This window comes from Sarcophilus harrisii, chromosome 4, assembly GCF_902635505.1.
Source record: "Sarcophilus harrisii chromosome 4, mSarHar1.11, whole genome shotgun sequence".
Lineage (NCBI taxonomy): Eukaryota > Metazoa > Chordata > Mammalia > Dasyuromorphia > Dasyuridae > Sarcophilus > Sarcophilus harrisii.
In genome coordinates, this window is record NC_045429.1 from 421,080,577 (window position 1) to 421,101,987 (window position 21,411).

The window sequence follows — 21,411 nt, forward strand, 5'->3', positions numbered from 1 at the left end:
AAAAAGAAATCACAAAAGAATCAACAAGATTAAACTGTTTACACTGTTACATGGGAAGAAAATAACTACTAAAAGCTTTCTTAAGGGAAATTCAGAAAATCAAAAGAAAGATTAATAAAACTGAAAGCAAGAAATCTAATAACTAATAAATAAAACTAGGAATTGGTTTTATGAAAGAAAAAGCAATAAAATAGATAAACCATTGATTAATTTGATTTAAAAAAAGAAAGAAAATACTCAAGTTACCAATATCAAAAATAAAAGGGATGAATTTATTACCAAGTTGAAATTAAAGCAATTATTAAGTTATTTTGTCCAATTACAAGTCAACAAATCTGATAATCTAAATAAAATGGATGCATATTTATAAATATAAATATGCAAAATTAACAGAAGAAGAAACAGAATACTTAAATAATCCTATCTTAGAAAAATTAATCAAATAAGTCAACAATAAGGTCCTTAAGAATCCCCAGGACCAGATGGATAGATAAGGGAATTCTATAAAACATTTAAAGAACAACTCATTTCAATATTACATAAACTATTAAAAAAAGACAGGCGATTGCTTTCTACCAAATTTCTTTTATGACACAAAGGACTAGTTCAACAATAGCAAAACTATCAGCATAATTGGGGGCAGGTAGGTGGCAATGTAAATAGAATGTTAAAATCTGGACCTACATGTACAAAAATATTTGTAGCAACTCTTTTCATGGTGGCAAAAAATGGAAATTATAAATTAGGAAATGGTTAAACAAGTTGTGATATATAATTGTAATGAATTATTACTGTGTTATAAGAAATAACAAGCAGGATGCTTTCAGAAAACCCTAGAAAGGCACATACAAAGTGATATAAGTTTGTAGAACCAGAAAAACACTGTACAAAGTAATATTGTGTATACTATTATTAACTTGTGAATGACTTTATTATTAGCAATACAAACATCCAAAGATGTTTCCAAAAACATTACAGAGAACTTGAGGAAAAATACTATCTTACCTTCAGAGAAAGAACTGATGGAGTTTGAAGCATATTTATTTTAAAATATTTTTTCTAGATTTTATGATCATTATTTTTTCTGTGTTTTCTTTCACAACATAACTAATATGGAAGTATGTTTTGCAAGACTACACATTTATAACCTATATCAAATTGCTTGCCTTCTCAATGAGGAGAGAAGAGGGAAGGAAAGGGAGAGAATTTTTTGATAATGAAAATAAAAAAAAAATGTTAAAAATTGTTTTTACTTATAATTGAAAAAAAATTTTAGAAATTAAAAATGTTTGTTAAATTGAATTCCTTTCCAAAGGGATCTTCCCCAATTGAATATCTTCCCCAATATGTCATAATCTTCTTTAAAAAACTTTATATTCTCATCATGAATATCCATAATAAAATAAAATTAAAAAAAAAGGAATTTTATCATTTGCTACTCACAAAGAACTAGACTGATTCTTCACATCACAGATCTTTTTGTAATAAAAAATGAGTAGATTTTCATCATGGGCGGGGAATTAATCAAAATATTCTTCCTTGACAGAATTTTATTTAGCAAATTTAAAGATGGAAAAGGGATGGGGATAGGAAAGCCACAAAAACTTTTTAGAGATATTTAGGAATATTTAGGCAAAATTAAGAAAACTTAAACCTCTCTTCTACCTTTCTTGAAGTTTGAACTCAAATGTATTTAATTCATTTAGCAAATTTCCATTCAAATTTATTTCACTGAACAAATATTTATTAGGATCCTACTATATGTGGAACACTATGCTAAACACTGAGATTTAAAATTTAGACAAGATATGGTCTTTGGAACTTGTGGAGTCTAAAGGATATTAGTAGAATATCACACACAAAAAATCTAAGATAATTCACAAACATAGTTGAGACATATAAAATAGTAGCCACGAGGTATCTAAAGTTAAAAAAAAGTTAGAAATGGAGCAGGAGGATCCAGAAAGGTTTCAAAAAGGAACAACCATTTGAGTTAGATTTTAAAGGGTAAACAGAAGCAGCTAGATGGCTCATTGCATTGAGCTCTGAACCTGAAGTAAGAAAGACCTGAGTTCAATTCTAGTCTCAGATACTTACTAGCTGTGTGACACCAGGCAAGTCACTCAAACTTCTATAAAGAAAATGGGAAACCACTCTTGTTTCTTTACCAAGAAAACCCTATAGATGGTATCAGTATGTTTGTAGTCCACGAGGTCATGAAGAGAAATGATTGAACAACAAATTCAACAAGTTTCTCCTCTGTGGCCGCCTTCCTCAGCTCTGACTCTGGGTGTTCCTTTACTCTCTTCAAGGCTGAACTCAAATGCTGCTTTATACCTTGTACTTTTTATGAATCCTGCCATTGTTGGTAGCCTTCCCTACCTCCAGATTGCTTTATAGCTAATTAATTTTTTTTATCAAGAATTTCCATGTATAAATTAAAGATTACATATAAAACCATGAAATCGTCTTTTTAAAAAAATATTATTTCTGAGGGGGCAATAATATTCCATTATAAATATATGATCATTTGTTGAGCAATTCCCTAATTGACGGACTGTGTATACTTTGTAAAAAGGTGCTGTTATAAATATCTTTGTACATATGGATCCTTTTCTCCTATTTTTGACATCTTTCCTATTGACTAGGAAATCTTTCCTATTGATTGGGAAATATGGCTGGAAGTAGTATTGGCAGGTTTGGATGAGTTGTAAATTGATTTTCAGAATGGCTGAACCATTCACTCACAGCCATACCAACCTTTCTTTCTACAATGTTTTACAAAACTGTTATTTTCCTGTTTTTGTCAGTCAACAAGCATTTATTAGACATTTAATGTATGTCAAACACCGATTTTAAATATTGGAGATATAAAGAATGATTAAAAAAACCATCTTTAAAAATCGGATGGGTATGAGGGTGAATATCCTTTTACTGTTTATATAACCAGAAATGGCTCTTATTCTTATGTTTATATTAACTCTTATATATCTTTTATATATCAGTTCATTATCAGAGAAATTTTCTGGACATATTTTCCCCAATTAACCAGTTCCCTTTTAATTTCAATTGTGTTTTGTTGTAAAAAACATTTCTTATTTTTATGCAATCAAAATTGTCCATTTTAACTCCTGTCATCCTCTCCCTACTTAACTGATTAAGAATTCTTCCCTTATCCATAATTGTGAAAGAAACCTTTTTTCCTCGCTCCTCTATTTTTGTTTATCATTTGACATTTTATGGTTAGGTCATAATACACATTTAGAGTTTATTTTCTTATATGGTTTAGCCAGGGGTCCTCAAACTTTTTAAATAGAGGGCCTGTTCACTGTTTCTCAGACTGTTGGAGGGCCGGACTATAGTAAATACAAAAACTTTGTTTTGTAGGCCTTTAAATAAAGAAACTTCATAGCCCTGGGTGAGGGGGATAAAAGTCCTCAGCTGCTGCATCTGGCTCGCGGGCGGTATTTTGAGGACCCCTGGTTTAGGCTATTGGTCTAAAACTTTATTTCTGCCAATTTGGTTTTCATTTTTACCAAAGGCAACATTGTTCAATAGTGAGACACTGCCCCAAAAGCTGGATATATTGAATACCTTGTTGCTGTTTGATTGCTTTTAGGTCTTGTGTACCTATGATCTGATCACCTTTTGCATTTTTTAACCAATACCAATTAGTTTTGATAATTATTGGTTTTGTTACATAATTTAAGATCTATTATTGTTAAGACCCACTTTGTTTCCCTAATTTTTTTTTATTGTTCTTGAGATTCTTGACTTTTCTTTCCTACAGATAAATTGTTTTTGTCTAATTTTTAAAAGTAATTCATTGATGGTTTGGTACAGTATAAATAAGCAAATTGATTTATTTTTATATATTGACATTTTTAATGGTACTAACATGGCTCAATTATGTACAATTAATATCTTCAATTATTTAGGTCTGTCTGTATTTATGCAAATAGTATTTCATAGTTACATTCATATAATTCCTCTGTATCTTTGCAGATGTACTCAAAAGTTTTTCATATTCTAGTTATTTGGAATAGAATTTCCCTTTCTAATTCTTCCTACTGAGTTTTGCTGGTAATACAAAAGGCTGATGGTTTAGGTGGATTTATTTATATCTTTCTACTTTACTGAAATTACTGAAATTTTTCATCTGCAAAAGTGATGATTTTGTTTATTCTTAGAAAACATTTAGACCCTCATTTTTTTCATTTTATGTGATAGCTAGCATTTAAAGTATTATATCAAATGAAGTCGTAACAATGACATTCTAGTTTTTACTCTTGATGTTATTATTAGAAAGACTTCTGGAATTACTTCACTATGGATAATTCTATTCTTAGAATTTACAAATACATTGTTTACCATATTAAGAAAAGGGTGATCATTCTCATTCAGTAACTGCCAGAGAGCTACTATAACTAGGTCTTTAAAAATTCTACACAGATCCTTAATATTAAAAAAAATAAATATTTTGATTATATCTGTCAAGGTCTAAAGGGAGTATATTAAGGTCTTCAACTAATATTATTTTGCTATTTATTCCTTATAATTCAATTAGCTTTTCCATTAGGTAGCTATATGCTATCCTATTCAGTTCCCACATATTAACATATTAAGTCATTGATATTATTTATATATTGGAGAGTTTAATAATGTAGTTTATTTTTTAAACGTCTGTATTTTCTGTCACTATGTGGGAAGTGATAACTGCTAGTCCTGCTTTTTAAAATTTGAGACAAAATTATTAAAATTCAATTTTATTTATATGAATTTTTATATTTCAAATGCGTTTCTTGTAAACAACATTGTTGGATTCTGCTTTCTAATCCATTCTGCTACTTTTCTTACAGTCTATGGAATTATGCTGATGACTAATAATTGTTTTCCCCCTATCATATTCTCTTATATTTTTTCCTTCATGTACTGTTTCTACTTCACCTTACTCTTTAAAAGAAGTTGGTGAAAATAAAGGAATAGAATCAATATCAATAAATGTAGTCTCATGCTCTTTACTTCCCTGTTTTCCTTTAAATCTCAGCTAAAGTTCCACCTTTTGTAAGAAGTCTTTCCTAGTAGTCTTGTTTATATAGTTGTTTACATATTGTCTCCCTATTAGGATGTGAGCTCCTTGGAGGAAGAGGCATTTTTTCCACTGTTCTTTGTATTCTCAATGCTTAGCACACTGACTAGCACAAATTAGGAATTTACTTCTTACTTATGGCTTATTGGCTGAATGATTAATTAGCTGGAAGGTTTTGGTCAAGTTATTTTTTTGGTATCTTAATTTTCTCATCTGAAAACTTGGCATCAATATTTAAAATACCATTAATACATTTAAAATATGTACAAGACATAAAAAGACAAATGAAAATGCAAATATTAGTTATGCTGTTACTAATTAATTTCCACAAGAACTTAAACCTTGTATGTTATAAAATATTTTTAGTTAAGCTTATTCCATTAATAACTAGATACAGCACAATCTACACTGACTTACGAAGTGCTATGTGGGTTGCATCTTCTAAAGGATATCCTCTTTTTGCAGAATTGATGACACAAAATCCTACAGAGGACATTGCCTGCTCCCTGTAGACAAGAAAAAGCAAGAAGTCATAAATATTATACTTCAAAATTCTGTACCATCTTTAAAATTTAACTTAGCCATTCCTTTTGATATACTGACAAAATCAACTTATATTTTATATATTTGTGTTTTATATATTTATGTTAAGTAAATTCTAAAAGTAAAGCAAAAGTTTCATGTGATCCCAACATTTTTCTATTTATGTTGAATTTTCCAAATTCCCTGCCTCTCAAATTTTTGCATAGTAATTTACATAGTAATATCCCTTTGAATTATCCAATTGCTTTGGCTTTTGCCTTTCATAGATCACTGAGGTGCATATACTTTAAAGTGGAACCTTTAAGATGGAGAATTCTATATCTAGAAATACAGACTCACGTTGCCAATTGGAGTACATTTCTGTAGCAGCTATACAGAGAGCTTTCAGCTGCTGTGCGATAGCGGTTCTTGTATTTAGGCCCCACGGTATGAATGATGAATCGGGCAGCCAGATTGAATCCTTTCGTAAGCTTTGCTTCCCCTGTTCGGCAACCTAAGTGACCAAGGCAGTATAAATAAGGCAAAAAAGCATTACCAACCAGATAGGAAATAAAATATTTGGGTAGGAAGTCTCTTCATTATTGAAATCTAAACTATCAATGGATCCCTAGTAATGGTTGATATAAGACTATAGCAAATGTTTTGGCAATGGCAAAAAGATCACTCTCTTCTCTTTTACAGTCATGAAAAGTCTAGAGAAACTATTGCAATAGCTAATAAGTATACTGAATTTGACTCTCAGCATTCTGATTACTATTCCTAACCCTATTTTTCTTCATTCTTTTTGGGGCATTCATTGTTAATATCTTTTTTCTGTAAACATCATTTTCATGGGAGTTCCAAAGTTTCTCTGAATTATTCATATCCATCATTTATCTTGGAGCAATAATATGCTATCACATCAGTTTGAATCATATCACAAGAAATAAATACTTAATTTGCTTCTAATTTTTTGTTTTTCCCCACCCCCAAGGTATTGCTATAAGATCTCAATACAGATGATCTCTCTCTCTCTCTCTGTTTGATTTCCAAAAGGAAAATAATAAGCTCAAGTTGTGGATATCACTGGGTCACAGAATATACACATTTACTGACTTTTCTAGTGGAATTAAAAATTATTTTTTAAAATGGCTGGACTAATTCATAGCACTACCCATAGTATATTAGAATTGACTGTCTTTCCATGGCTCCTCCTGACCATTTGTGTTTTTTGTCTTCACCAGTTTGTTGTGAGAAATGAAAGCTCAGAGTTTTTGCTTTTATTTAATTATTAGAGATTAAGAACCTATTCTTAAACCCAACTATTCTAAGGATGATTCCCCATTTATGACATTACTTTTCTTATCTCAATGTCTTTTGCCCTTCAAGTCTATAAGACTCTTTCTCTCCTTTGCCTCTTGAAATTCCCATTTCCTTCAAGGCTCCAGTGCCCCTTCCTACACAAGCCTCTTTTTCCATCCACCTATTCCCAGCAATTGTTTTCCCCTTGTCAATTCCTTTCTTTATTAATTACTTGTATTTTCCCATGTACAAGTTATATTTCCCTAGTAGAATATAAGCACCTGGAGGACAAAGATCATTACATTTCCATCGTTGTAGTCCCTGTAAGCATAATACCTTGAACATAGCAGGCATTTAAGAAAGTCCTTTTGAAATGACCATAAAATATATTATAGTATTAACTTACATTGAGCTTGAAATTCATTAAAAATCTAAGAACTTCTTAAAATTAACTTGAAATGTTGATTCAGTGAATTTGTATTTATTGTGAAATGGTACCTTATTATATCTGAACTAATGTAATATAGTTCATCAAAAATCTTTTTAAATCTTAATTTTGTCATCTATTTTGTTATCTCTCTTTCCCAGTTTGGTACCAAATGAAAAGTAAATAAACTTGCCTTAACGTTACCTGTTCAGAAGAATATTTTATTCAATAGCTTTATTGTTTTATCAAAATTATGTTCTCTATCAAGAAGGTTGGAAAAAAAAATCGACTTACCTTTGAGTTTCTGGAGTTCTTCTTTTAAGTCAGGCCCTGCAAGCATAAAGATGCTTTCTGACACTGGATTCTTATCCGTGAGGCTTTCATTGCTGGTGTTGACTATAGCTGTACAGTTTAGTAAAGCTACATCTCCTTTCCTAAGGAAATAGAAGACATTCAGAATAGTTTACCAATTATCGTAGAAAACTGAATTAAGTGGTGTTCTTCATCTATGCTTACAAATAGTGATTTTCTTCTTCCATTAATTTTTCCTTCTCAAAATTCAGTTCCTTATTAAAATAATTAATCTTCTAAAATGGTTTAGGTCAGCTAGATGGAACAAAGAATAAAGCACCAGTCCTAGAATCAGTAGGATCTGAGTTCAAATGTGGCCTCAGACACTTTCTAGTTGTGTGACCCTGATAAAGTCACTTAACAAGAAATGCCTCAAAAAAAAAAAAAAAAAGAAAGAAAGAAAGAAAGAAAAGAAAAAGAAAAGAAAATGGCTTAGAACATATGTTCAATATTTTCCCTTATTATTTTCTGCTTCTCTTTTATGTATCTGATTACACTTTGTGAAAGAAGATAAAAGTAAAATGTATTAATTGGGCAAGAGAGGAACATACTTTATCTCCTCCTCATCACATCTTGATTCTATCAGCTCATTTTCAAAGGCAGAATAGAGAGTAACTGCCTTGGAAAGTTACATATAGAAGTAACATAAATAACAACCATCAAAACATATGAACCTCTTTCTTTTGCTTCTGAAATATATATTTTCCTTGCAATATATCTCTGTAGATATAACTGTATAATCTATTATTTAATCTCTCTGTCCAGAGTTGAATCTTATTTCAAGAATTACGAAATTGCTACTCTTGGTCCTCTATATTAAACTTACCAAAGAATTACTTTTCCACTGAGCTCTTTACTGAAGGGAAAAGGTGATCTGATGACTTCATCCTGGAATTTTTCAGTTAATGTTTCTGAGGAAATTACTTCATCTGCTTCATACCATTCAAACCAGCTGGGCAAAGTATCAATATCCACAAACTGGGAAGGAGCACCCAAAGGATCCATGGTATGAAACTTGACTCTAACTTCTTAGCAACTTAGTTTTTAATGGAACTCCTATAAGCTTGAAAAACATATACAAAAACTTTCAGAAAGTACTTGAAATAGTGAAAGAAAACTGCAGTGTAAAATTATCTTAACAGCAAGTTTGTTATAATTATTTAAATATCATATAAATGAAAAACAATGATTGCCACCTCCAATCAATAACAAGAACTATAACTATGTTTTCATTTTCATAGCTTTTCACTGGTATTCAAAAGTCATTTGATATGACCAAATAAAATAAAGCATCTTATTATAAACACAATCTTCTTTACTACCAGCCTACAAATCTTTTCCAGCTTTTTTTCTGTCCAGACTTCTAACTCCAAGACTGTTTTTCCTTTTCTTTTCTTTTTATCTCAGACCAATTATGAGACACATGGTCTCCTAGGAACCTAAAGCTGGGATGGCAAATTCTAGCTCTAGTTAGTGGTCTGAACTGCTTGAGAAACTGAGAAAGTAGAAAAACCAAAAATGCCCCATAATTATTAAAGTGAACATTGCCTGTGCCCTTCTTCCCAAACTAGTTTGTTTATATTTAACTTTGTATTTATTCACTGGATATTTATGTGTTGATATATACCCACATGTCTCTTTGTTAGACTGTGAGCTTTGAGGGCAGGAAAGTGCCTTTTTTGGGGGGGGAGGGGGGAATCTTCATTATGTAACATGCTGCCTGGCAGGGGCATACTAAGCATTTAATAAATATACTAAGAAAAAAATGAAGGAATAAGCAAAGGTAAAGAAGCAAAATTATCCCTATTAGTGGATTTTTGTGATGCTATTCTCTTTAGGATATCCTACCTGCCTGACTGTGCTTTGTTAATCTACTATGCTGGATCATCATTTTTATCACATCCACAAAATATTCTTTACAGAAATAAACCCATACCCAAACATTACCCATGAAATATTAATTATGTATAGCTGGGCCACGTAAATACTATAAAAATGATAATACTATCTAAATCAATTTGGTTCCAAACCAAATTATCAAAGCATTACTTTAAAGGAGAAGAAGAAGAACAGCAACAACAAAGATTCATCTGAAGAACAATCTGAAGGAAGCAAAAAGACTGAGGAAAAACTATGATTTTCATAATTATCAAAATGATATGTATAATGAATATACAAATAATTTAGATGTCTCAGAGATGCCTTTTCTGGCTTGGGAGTCAGTCTTACAATACAGCTTAAAATGATAAATAAGTTTCTGATGATACTCTATCATGTATGTTAAGTGAAATGACTCAAAGATTGGAGAACTCTGGTCCTTTCCCCCAAGCAAGTAATGACTCTTAGATTTGAAACAATCACTTACAAACTGTTCCCACAGGATGGGAGAACACCCATATTGTCCTGCATTTGTGGGCATATTGTGTGCATCATGGTAAACAACTCTGAAAATGATTATACAGTAATATACCTTCCTCCTCCCTCCCACTTAGGATTTGTGTATATAATCTCTATTTTCCTACAAGAGGGGGAGGTCTCATACCCAGGAGAATTTCCAGTTTGCATTCCTCATTTTGAAAGTCATTAATTAAACTGGTAGTGGAACTCTAAAACCTGTCTCTGCTTTTTGAAGCTCTAGCTAGCTACAATTTAGAGAATAAGACAATAGAATCTGTTTAACATTAATTGGTGGCATGGGTGGGATTCATTGAGTAACCATGCCATTTCCCATAGATATTAAAACAGGGTTTGTCCTCATTAGATTTTAAGGACTCTGTCCTCCTTCAGTGTTGAAGACCTTTTTCTTTGTTTCCCCTCCTAAGACATTCTGTTTAGGATTCAAGTCTATCTCCTTAATGGTTTAGCAATAAGAGGTCATAAATATCTAAGGATAAACTCCAGTTTGCCCTTCCCTCTGTAAAGTTTCCATGACATCGCCTCTCTGCCTCTGACCTTTGACTAGATTCCTCCCATCCCCCCCACAAGCATCAGCTCAATGCCTTCCTTGGTCTAGTATGGTAGTGTCATTTCTGGATCACTGATTTTTTAGGTATTGCTCGGTCCCTTTATGAACTCCTAAAGGATTCTATACCTTGGGTTTTTTCCTGGAAGCTCAAAATTTCTTTGATTCTTTGAAACCTACCCTCCAATACCCACCAACTTTAGGCCTCTCCAACTTTTCTCTCTCATTTGACATATTCAACTCCGAGAAAGGAGGGAATGCATTTGATGTACAAAAACATGATGAAAACTTCATCCAGTGGGATACTATAATAAAACTTTGAACACTGTTACTAGAGTCCTCCCAGACTGCCTTTGAGAAATAGTGGCTGCAGTTGTCCTTGTCTCTACCACTGAAGACATCTATCTTCATGCCATTGAAACACTCTTAAATTCACACCATACTCAGCACTTGTCCTTTAGCCGGGTAATCAACCTGAAAGTGCCTTTGTTATCCAAGCCTAATTAATTTGTAATTAATCTGACCATCAAACATGTAAACACACACAATCCTGCCACCTTTCTACCTGAGGTGGAAAATGAGGATGAGATTTTTTAGATTAGGATTTGTAATTTATCTGGATGTCTTGCTTTGTCTCTGGGAGGACACAAAGGAAACACCCTTAGAGGAAGCAGACTTTGACTGGTATACTGATAGATCCTGCCTAAGAAATGAGGAAGAAGATTGAGTTGCTGGTTATGGCAACACCACCACTACAGAAGTAGTTAAAGCTTCATCACTACCTGATGCCCATTCAGCACAAGCTGAACTAACTAAAAGGGGAAGGAAAACTCTTTGACTAGGGGGGAAAAAAAATCTGAACAGGAAATTTTTTTGACACAAGTCTGATTTTCAAGATATATAAGGGAATTAATTCAAATACAGAATAAGAGCCATTGTCTAATAGATAAATGATCAAAATATATGAACATATAAAAAAGCAAACTATGAACAATTATTAATAACAATATTAACAATAATAAAAGGAATGCAAATTAAGACAAATTTTAACCTCCACTTCACAAGATCAGATTGTCTAAGAACAAAGGAAAATAATAATTGTCAGAAGGACATGGGAGGATAGAACACCAATACACTTTTGGTAGCCCTGTGAACTGGTCCAACTATTATGGAAAGCAATCTGGAACTGTCTCCCAAAAGCCATTAAACTATACATACCACCTGAACACATTACATAAAAAAAAATTTACAATAGTAATTCTTTGTGATAGCAAAGTAGAAACCAAAGAAATACCCATAAATTGAGGAATAGTGGACAAATTATTTTATATAAATCTAAAAAAATATTATTTTATCATAAAATATGATGAAAGGGATAAATTCAGAGAAACTTGAGAAGATCTGAATGGGGAAGTAAAGAGAGAGAGAAGTTCTCAGGATGGTTGGGGAATGAATGTAAACTGCATTTTTGTTTTTCTTCCCGGGTTATTTCTACTTTCTGAATCCAATTCTCCCTGTGCAACAAGAAAACTGGTTCTGCACACATATATTGTATCTAGGATATACTATGACATAATTAACATATATAGGACTGCTTGCCATTTAGGGGAGGGGGTGGAGGGTGGGAGGGAAAAGTAGGAACAGAAGTGAGTGCAAGGGATAATGTTGTAAAAAAAATTACCCTGGCATGGGTTCTGTCAATAAAAAGTTATTATAATAAAAAAAAAAGGATCATGGTTATTGGTATATGTCAAGTTTAGAATAAAAAAAAAATTAAAAAGAAAGCATCTGAGTAAAGAACAATGGAAATTTAAGTAAAATAGTCATTAGATAACACTACAAATCACCTGGATAGAAAAAATTATTATGTGAGGAATTTAGGAAATAGGAACAGAGGCATAAGATAGTGGTTATAGTAAATTCAACTAGTGGCTAGATACTATTTGCTTTGCTTCCTTCCTGGTATAAAATGATTTACAGATTAGAAGCTGAGGCCCCAGGAGATAAATTGATATGCCTAAATTCACACAGGTAGTAAATATCAGAAAGATTTAAGTCTTAGGGCTAACTGAAGGTACAGTTTTGCTGTTTCTAATCTGGGCAGGAGGAAGAGTTTCCACAGGATGGAATCTTACCACTGATACATCTGCACTGGTCCAACTCAATTTTCTTCAATATTTATTAAGCATTTATATGCAAGACACAATACTAGCTGTTGCGGGATACAAAGATTGAAAGTGTCTTTAACAAACTGGCAAGTTAATAAAGGAAATAAATGTACTGGTAAGAATGAAACAAGGAAGAACAGGAGAAATAAGAAGATTACCATTATAAGAGCATTAAGAAGGTCAAGGAAAGGAGTTATAGCATAGACTATAGCAATGGCCTTCTAACTGGTTTTTCTGCCTCAAATCCCTCCTTACTCTAAACCCTTTCTCAATAGAGCTGCCAAAATAATTTTCCAAAAATATATCTGACAATGCCACTCTTTTCTCCTCTCTTCACTTGCTCTACCCAATCAGCTTCTGTTTGAGATTTAAAGTTTTTTAAACCTAATCTTCCTAACTTTTACACTTCATATAAAAATAATAAAATATTTATAAAGCAGTTGGCAAATGTGTCATATAGATTAATTATTGCTACTATCTTATCATTACTTTACTTCCATTCCACGCACTCTATGATCCATCTACACACTGCACCACAGCCAGTGATCTGTACTGGCTGTTCCACACATACACATCTGGAATGCTGCCTCCCCCCCTCTACTTTTTTGAGTGCCTGACTTGATTTAGAGCTCAGCTTAATTACTCTTATCTGCAGAAAGGTTTCTATAACTGTACAGCTGCCCCCCCTTTGTAGTGGCTAGAAGCTGGAAACTGAGTGGATGCCCATCAATTGGAGAATGGTTAGGTAAATTGTGGAATATGAATGTTATGGAATATTATTGTTCTGTAAGAAATGACCAGCAAGATGAATACAGAGAGGTTTGGAGAGACTTACATGAACTGATGCTAAGGGAAATGAGCAGAACCAAGAGATCATTATATATGTCAACAACAACAATACTGTATGAAGATGTAATCTGATGGAAGTGGATTTCTTTGACAAAGAGACCTAATTCAGTTTCAATTGATCAAGGATGGACTGAAGCAACTACACCCAAAAAAACAAACAAACAAAAAAAAAAAAACACTGGGAAATGAATGTAAACTGTTTGCATTTTTGTTTTTCTTCCCGCGTTATTTCTACCTTCTGAATCCAATTCTCCCTGTGCAACAAGAAAACTGTTTGGATCTGCACACATACATTGTATCTAGGATATACTGTGACATATTCAACATATATAGGACTGCTTGCCATCTAGGGGAGGGGGTGGAGGGTGGGAGGGAAAAAATCGGAACAGAAGTGAGTGCAAGGGATAATGTTGTAAAAAATTACCCTGGCATGGGTTCTGTCAATAAAAAGTGACTATAAAAAAAAAAAAAAAACCAAACAACTGTACAGCTGCCAGAGTCTTCCATCTACTCTGTATATATTGAAACATACCCCTTTTCTACTGCAATATATTCAACATGTATAGGACTGCTTGCCATCTAGGGGAGGGGAAAAATCGGAACAGAAGTGAGTGCAAGGGATAATGTTGTAAAAAATTACCCTGGCATGGGTTCTGTCAATCAAAAGTTATAATAATAATAATAATAAAAAGAAACATACCCCTTTTCTCTTATTCGAACGTAAGCGATAGCGGGACTCTTTCGTCTTGGTACCACTTAGCACTTAATACCTTCTTATTGACTGAATGACTGGATTTGGGCTCAAATAAGTGCATTCAAATTCCAACTCAGACACTTACTTTGTGACTTTAATCATATTACTTAGATTCTTTAGGCATCAGTTGCCTCCCCTGTAGTAATTAAGAGTTTAGAACAGATAATCTCTAACACTTCTATCAATTCTAATTCTATAACGGGACTGTGCATATCCTCAAAACAACTGGAGCTTCCTAGAGATCCGAGGTCCATTTTTTGTTGTTGTCGTGTTGCTTCTATGTCACTGGCACCCAGCTGTGCCTCCAATAAAGCAAATGCTCAATAAATTTGTCTAATTATTATAATGACCTAAAGAGAGTCTGAAACAGAACGGTGGCGGTGGAAGCAGAAAGAAGCCCCAGAGACCAGCCTGAACAGTCCTTAACAGCATATTTTCACTCAGAACGAAGGGACAACATAAAGGGGGATGCGAGTTCAAATGCTGACCCCGCTACTTATCACGTAAACGTGCCGGATTCAGCCCCACGCCAGATCCCAAGGAGGAAGTCTGCGCTTTTAAATCATTAACTCCCGGTCTTCCTACAAGTCCGCCACTCTCCCGGCCCGAGGCCTTCGCAGTGACCCAAGCAGCAGCTCCACCCCGGGGTCCGGGAGAGGCCGGAGGGAAGCCGTCAGCTCAGCCCCCCAAGCCCGGGCCCAGCCCCGGCCTCCGCGGCTCCGGCCTCCCTAACTCGGCCTCCGTCAGCCTGCGGGGGAGGGGCTCGACCCCGCGGGCAAGAAAGCGCCGCGTCAGCCGCTCGGCCCTCGCTCCCACTGCCCTCCCTCCCCGCCCTGGGCTCGGCTCTCACCGTGCTTACGCTTCTCCATTCGGACAGTGGGAGGAGGGCAGGGGACTGGGGCGGGGTCAGGCTTCGGAAAGCGGGTCCTGGCGCCGCATCCCCAGACCCAGAGGCAATTAATGTCAGACACCTGACAGCAAGCAGCGACCTAAGCAGAGTCCCCAGACTCCCACTTCCGCTCTGCGCCGCGCGGACCAATAAGCGAGCGGCGCTCTACGTCACTTCCTGCCGGATTCGTGGAGAGACCGGCGCCGCCGGAAATGGGGTCGGAAGAGGTGGGGTTAGCTGTCTGGGAACCCGCGTGGAGGCGGCTCGGAGTTTTCGGCTTCTGGAGCTCCTCGGCTCCTCGGGCTCCTGGGGGGCTCCTGGTGCTTGTTGGTGCGCTCCGGCCAGGGCCACGAGGTAAGTGGACTGTTCCGTGGGTTTCGATTTGGGGTGGTTTAGGTCATTTTCCTCCAATGATCCTTCCCCCTCCCCCCTCAGCCCCGTGGCTCCTGAGGCCGCGTGTGGACCGGTCACCACCGGCGGCCACGAGCCACACGCCCCCTCCCCCCCCCCCACCCCCCGCCTCCGGGACCCGTCGGAGGTGATCGCCTCCCCCTCTCTCTCCCCACCCCCATCCCTGGCGTTTCCCGGATTCCGAGCAGCCCCGCTAGCAAGCGCGTTGCCCCGGCGGGTCCTGTCACGCTCCACAGTCGGTGCGCTCCCGCTCACTTTTAAGTGATGCGTCCCCCGCGGGTTAGCCTCTGTGCGAGGGATTATTTGGGCATGATGACTAACTCAGTGGCCGCTGTGTGCTTTTTTTGCCCTCTAAGAGAGGGCACAAGTTGCCATTATTAGGTAATTCATAGTACCTTAAATTTTGTGGTTCCTTAAATATATTTTCTATTGTTTCACAGCAGCCTCATAACCATTCCTCAAGGCAGCTTAGAGTTCCGTATTTTCTCATTTTATATAAGAGAAAACTGAGGTTCATAAAGTTTTAACTAAGTACTAGGCCATGGACATATAGGTAGTATGCCAAAGGACCTTGGACTTGGAGCTTGATGAAACCTCAAAAGCCAATTTCTTGGTTTATTATTATAACTTTATTATTAATTTTAATGTTTGTTATCTTTATTTTTCGTAAATATTTTTAAATTAATCTCACCCAATACTCCCTTCATTGAACAACTTTTTCAAAAAAACGGACATCCCTCATTATGTATCTTCGCAATTCAACAGAACGGAATTTGTTCTGTTCCCATGTTAACATGGGAATTTCATGTTAACCATGTCCAAAAATCAACATAGCCATCTTTCATCCCCTCTCTGTCAATGAGTGAATGTCATGTTTCATCTTCATTTTTTGGATTCATGATTGATCTTTGCATTAATAAAAGTTCTCAAGGTTTTCAAAGTTGTTTTCCTCTGTAATGTTATCATTGTATAAATTGATCTATTTTTACTCACTTTGCTTCAAGTCATAAGCTCCTTTCACTTTTCTTCTAAAATTGTTATTTCATCACTTCTTAGAGTATAGTAATATTGCATTAAATTTGTATGTTACTATGTATTTAACCATTTTCCAATGGACACTTTCCCATTGTTTTCGATTTTGGATCATTACTAAACAAGCTACTATAGATACTTTCATATGCATAGATCTTTTTTTTTTTTTTTTTTTTTTTTAATTTATTTCCTTGAGATAAAGGCGTTGTACTGGTGTAGTTGGGTCAAAGGGTTTGCATGCTTCGGTAACTTTCTAAGCTTCACCAAATTCATAGTTTCACCAAAAGTTCACCTGTTCCTTTAACATTTGTAATTTTTCCTCCTCCAGTGATAGTTGTAAAGTTGAGCCTCCAAATGCTTTAATTTGCATTTTTTTAATTATTGGCAGTTTTCCCCCTTGTTGTTGATTATTTTGATTTAGACCACTTTTTTTTCTCAAGATTGTTGATTTGGATTTCTTCCTTTGAATATTGTCCCTACTTAATCTGAGATCAATATCTATTGGGGAATTGCTCTTTTTTTATAGTTTAAATCAGTTTATTATTGGTCATAGGAGATCGTTTATGATATAAACTTTTAGTAGAAACTTATTGCAAATATTTTCCCCCAGTTACCTATTTCCCTTCTGATTTTTATTACTTCAGTTTTTTTTTTATGTGCAAAAACTTTTAATTTTATACAATCAAATTGTCCCTTTTTATCTTATATGATCCTTTCTATTATTTAGTTTAGACTCCTTCTCTTGTCCATAGATCCTGAAAGTAATTTCTTTCTTGGTCCTTTCATTTGTTTGTAATGCCATCTTTTATAGGTAGGGTTATGTATATACCATTTGGAGTTTATTGTGGGATATGATGTGAGGACCAATCTTCTTCATACAGATTGGGAAATTGAGGTCCAGGAAAACTTAAGTGATCATCAGAGATAGGCTAGTAGGCCTTCTTATCTTATGTACACGATACTTTTCATTGAACCAGAGTACCTGTCCAGGCCTGAATTTTGTGCTACAGAATATAGTGCAAGGAAAGCTTCATAAAAGAGGTAAAATGTAATCTGGGTTCTGAAAAGGGGTGGCGAGCAAAGAGGAAGCATTTTATTTTAAGGGGCATCACTTGAATAAGGACATGGATAGGAATGATGGATTTTAGGGTCAAAGAAATGTGAGAAAGCCTAAGCCCAGATAAAGCATGGAGACATAGTTAAGGTATAAATGTATTGATTATTTCGATTAGAGTTATTTTACTGATGGTCTTTAGAGACAGGTAGAGACTTTGGAGATGAAAGCTTACAGTTATTTAATGTTTATCTGTATAGGCATGTTGGGATTAAAAGTAGTATTTAAGAAGTGTTATTACTTATGACTGTTGGATTGGAGCAGAAAGAACCTGGAATCAGGGAAGCCAACTATGTCAATCTAGTATGAGAGAATTAGTGAAAGAAACATGGGGAAAAAATGGTTGCAAAAGATGGCAGTACATCCCTTTTTGAACTACCCACTAAATTTCAGTCATGATTGGATGAGATCCTAGAAGGAAGCTGAAGGGAGAGAAGAGCAGAGAACGAAGGATCAAGTTTTCAAGAGCTCTGTTGGCAGAGATGAGATTCAAACCCAGGATGTGGATTACATCCAGGAAATAAGAGAATGTCAAGAACTAAACATGGACTTTAAGGTTTTAAGCCTGAGTGATTTGAAGAATGTTGGGGACTCTTAACAGAAATTGAAAGGGGATCAGAGAGAAAGGATTTTAAGGAACAGGTACTTAGTTTTACTTTCAACTTATTGAGTTTGAGGTAATAATGAGGGTCAATAATGAGATTTAGTGATGACCAAAGAAATTTAGATAGAGAAATTGGCTGTGGAGAGAGATGTGGGAACCATTTAAACTATGGTAATAGTGGAAGTAGAAGAAGTTACCAAGAGAGAGAAATAGAGAGATAAGAAGGCCCTTAGAATTGATTTTTGAGTGCAGTAAATAAGAGGAGAAATTCAGCATCATTAAAGTTAAATTACCAGAAGTGTGACTGATTATTCCACTGTGTTGAGACATGAATGTGACAGATTAAAAAAAAAAAAAAATTGTTAATTTTAACACACATTGCTTTATGCTTCCTGTTGGAAGGGGAAAAAACTATGACAGAAATTTTAAAAAAAATAGAAAAAAGAAGTAAACATAGCATGTTGATTTACATTCAGTCTCTTTAGTTTTTATTTTCTGGATGCAGATGTCCTTTTCTGTCCAAAATCTATTAGGATTGCTTAGGTTCACTGAGAAGAACAAAGTATTTCATAGTTTATCATTGCACATTCTTGCTGTTATTGTGTACGGTTTATATTCATGGTTCTGCTTATTTCACTCAGCATCAGTTCATGTAAATCTTTCCAAGCCTTTCTAAAATCAGCCATTTCATAATTTTTTATAGAATATTCCATTACCTTCATGTACTACAATTTATTCAGCCATTCCCCAGTTGATGGGCATCTATTCGTTTTCCAGCTTCTTTGCTACCACAAAAAGAACTGCTACAAACATTTTACTCACGTGGGTCCTTTTCCCTCATTTATGATTTCTTTGGAATACAGACCCAGTAATGGCAAGGCTGAATCAAAGGATATATACAGTTTGATAGCCCTTTAGGCATAGTTCCAGATTGCTCTCCAGAATGGTTGAATCATTTCACAACTCCACCAACAGTCCATTAGTGTCCCATTTTCCCCACATCCTCTCCAACATTTGTCATTGTATTTTCCTATCATCTTAGCCAATCTGAAAGGTGTGAAGTAGTAACTCAGAGTTTTTTTTTTTTTTTTTTTTTTTTTTTTTTTTATTTAATAGCCTTTAATTTACAGGATATATACATGGGTAACTTTACAGCATTAACAATTGCCAAACCTCTTGTTCCAATTTTTCACCTCTTACCCCCCACCTCCCTAAATGGCAGGATGACCAGTAGATGTTAAATATATTAAAATATAACTTAGATACACAATAAGTATACATGACCAAAACATTATTTTGCTGTACAAAAAGAATCAGACTCTGAATTATTGTACAATTAGCTTTTGAAGGAAATCAAAGATGCAGGTGTGCATAAATATAGGGACTGGGAATTCAATGTAATGGTTTTTAGTCATCTCCCAGAGTTCTTTTTCTGGGTATAGCTAGTTCAGTTCATTACTGCTCCATTAGAAATGATTTGGTTGATCTAGATTTGCTGAGGATGGCCTGATCCATCAGGACTGGTCATCATCTAGTATTGTTGTTGAAGTATATAATGATCTCCTGGTCCTGCTCATTTCACTTAGCATCAGTTCGTGTAAGTATCTCCAGGCCTTTCAACTCAGAGTTATTTTAATGTATTTCTCTAATCAATAGGGATTTAGAGCATTTTTTATATGGCTGTAGATGGCTTTAATTTCTTTTTTTTTTTTTTAATTACAACTTTTTATTGACAGAACATATGCATGAGAAAATTTTTACATTATCCCTTATACTCACTTCTGTTCCGATTTTTCCCTTCCTTCCCTCTCCCCTAGATGGCAGGCAGTTCTATACATATTAAATATGTCACAGTATATCCTAGATACAATATAGGTATGCAGAACCATACAGTTCTCTTGTTGCACAAGAAGAATTGGATTAGAAATTTTAAAAAGCCTGGGAGGAAAAACAAAAATCCAAGTAGTCCACAGTCATTTTCCAGTGTTCCTTCTCTGGGTGTAGCTGATTCTGTCCATCATTGATCAATTGTAACTGAATTAGATCTTCTCTTTGTTTAAGAAATCCACTTCCATCAGAATACATTGTCATACAGTATTGTTGTTGAAGTGTATAATGATCTCCTGGTTCTGCTTATTTCACTCAGCATCAGTTCATGTAAGTCTTTCCAAGCCTCTCTGTATTCATCCTGCTAGTCATTTCTTACAGAACAATAATATTCCATAACATTCATATATCACAATTTACCCAATCATTCTCCAATTGATGGGCATCCATTTAGTTTCCAGTTTCTGGCCACTACAAAAAGAACTGCCACAAACATTCTTGCACATACAGGTTTCTTTCCCTTCTTTAGTATCTCTTTGGGATATAAGCCCAGTAGTAACATCTAGTTTTTTTTTTTTTTTTTTTTTTATAGTAACTTTTTATCGACAGAATCCATGTCAGGGTAATTTTTTACAACATTATCCCTTGCACTCACTTCTGTTCAGATTTTTTCCTGCCACCCTCCACCCCCTCCCCTAGATGGCAAGCAGATGGCTTTAATTTCATTATCTGAAAATTGTTCATATTCTTTGACCATTTATCAATTGAGGAATAATTTGGATTCTTATATGTGCGACACAGCTCTTTATGTATTTTAGAAATGAGACCTTTATTATAATTTGTTATAATTTTTTCTAGTTTCATAAAATACTGCTTTGGCAGTTTGATTGGTGGCACTGATTAAGTAGACCAATTTAGGCAGAATTGTCATTTTTATTAGCTTGGCTTAGCCATGAACAATTAGAATGTCACAGATTAGATATAATGTAACATAACTAGTTTTGTTTCAGAGCAACATTAGTCAAGAATAGATAGAAAAAGAAGACCAAACATAGGTAATGTGTATTACTTTATGTTAAAAGTAGTAGTTTAGTTTAACAAAAAAAAGTA

The 21,411-nt window shown here is 34.8% G+C and overlaps 2 protein-coding genes across 4 annotated transcripts in view; one reads left to right on the forward strand and one right to left on the reverse strand.

The window, feature by feature from the left end:
- The window catches only part of GDAP2 (ganglioside induced differentiation associated protein 2), a 60,953-nt gene extending 45,490 nt beyond the window's left edge, over window positions 1–15,463 (reverse strand). The window contains exons 1-5 of one of the 3 annotated variants that reach the window (XM_012549662.3): window positions 15,275–15,463; window positions 8,518–8,747; window positions 7,635–7,774; window positions 5,972–6,125; window positions 5,507–5,595 (exon numbers count right to left, since the gene is read on the reverse strand). In XM_012549662.3, the coding sequence (XP_012405116.1) occupies window positions 5,507–5,595; window positions 5,972–6,125; window positions 7,635–7,774; window positions 8,518–8,696 (562 nt within the window). In that variant the 5' untranslated portion in view covers window positions 8,697–8,747; window positions 15,275–15,463. Of the gene's footprint in view, window positions 1–5,506; window positions 5,596–5,971; window positions 6,126–7,634; window positions 7,775–8,517; window positions 8,755–15,274 lie in introns of all 3 variants that reach the window. The other 2 variants (XM_003769846.4, XM_012549663.3) reach the window with 2 other exon arrangements.
- A 49-nt stretch (window positions 15,464–15,512) lies between these two features.
- The window catches only part of WDR3 (WD repeat domain 3), a 32,543-nt gene continuing 26,644 nt past the window's right edge, over window positions 15,513–21,411 (forward strand). Inside the window, exon 1 of the mRNA XM_003769847.4 lies at window positions 15,513–15,667. The gene's annotated coding sequence lies outside the window, so the exon portion shown is untranslated. The remainder of the gene's footprint in view (window positions 15,668–21,411) is intronic.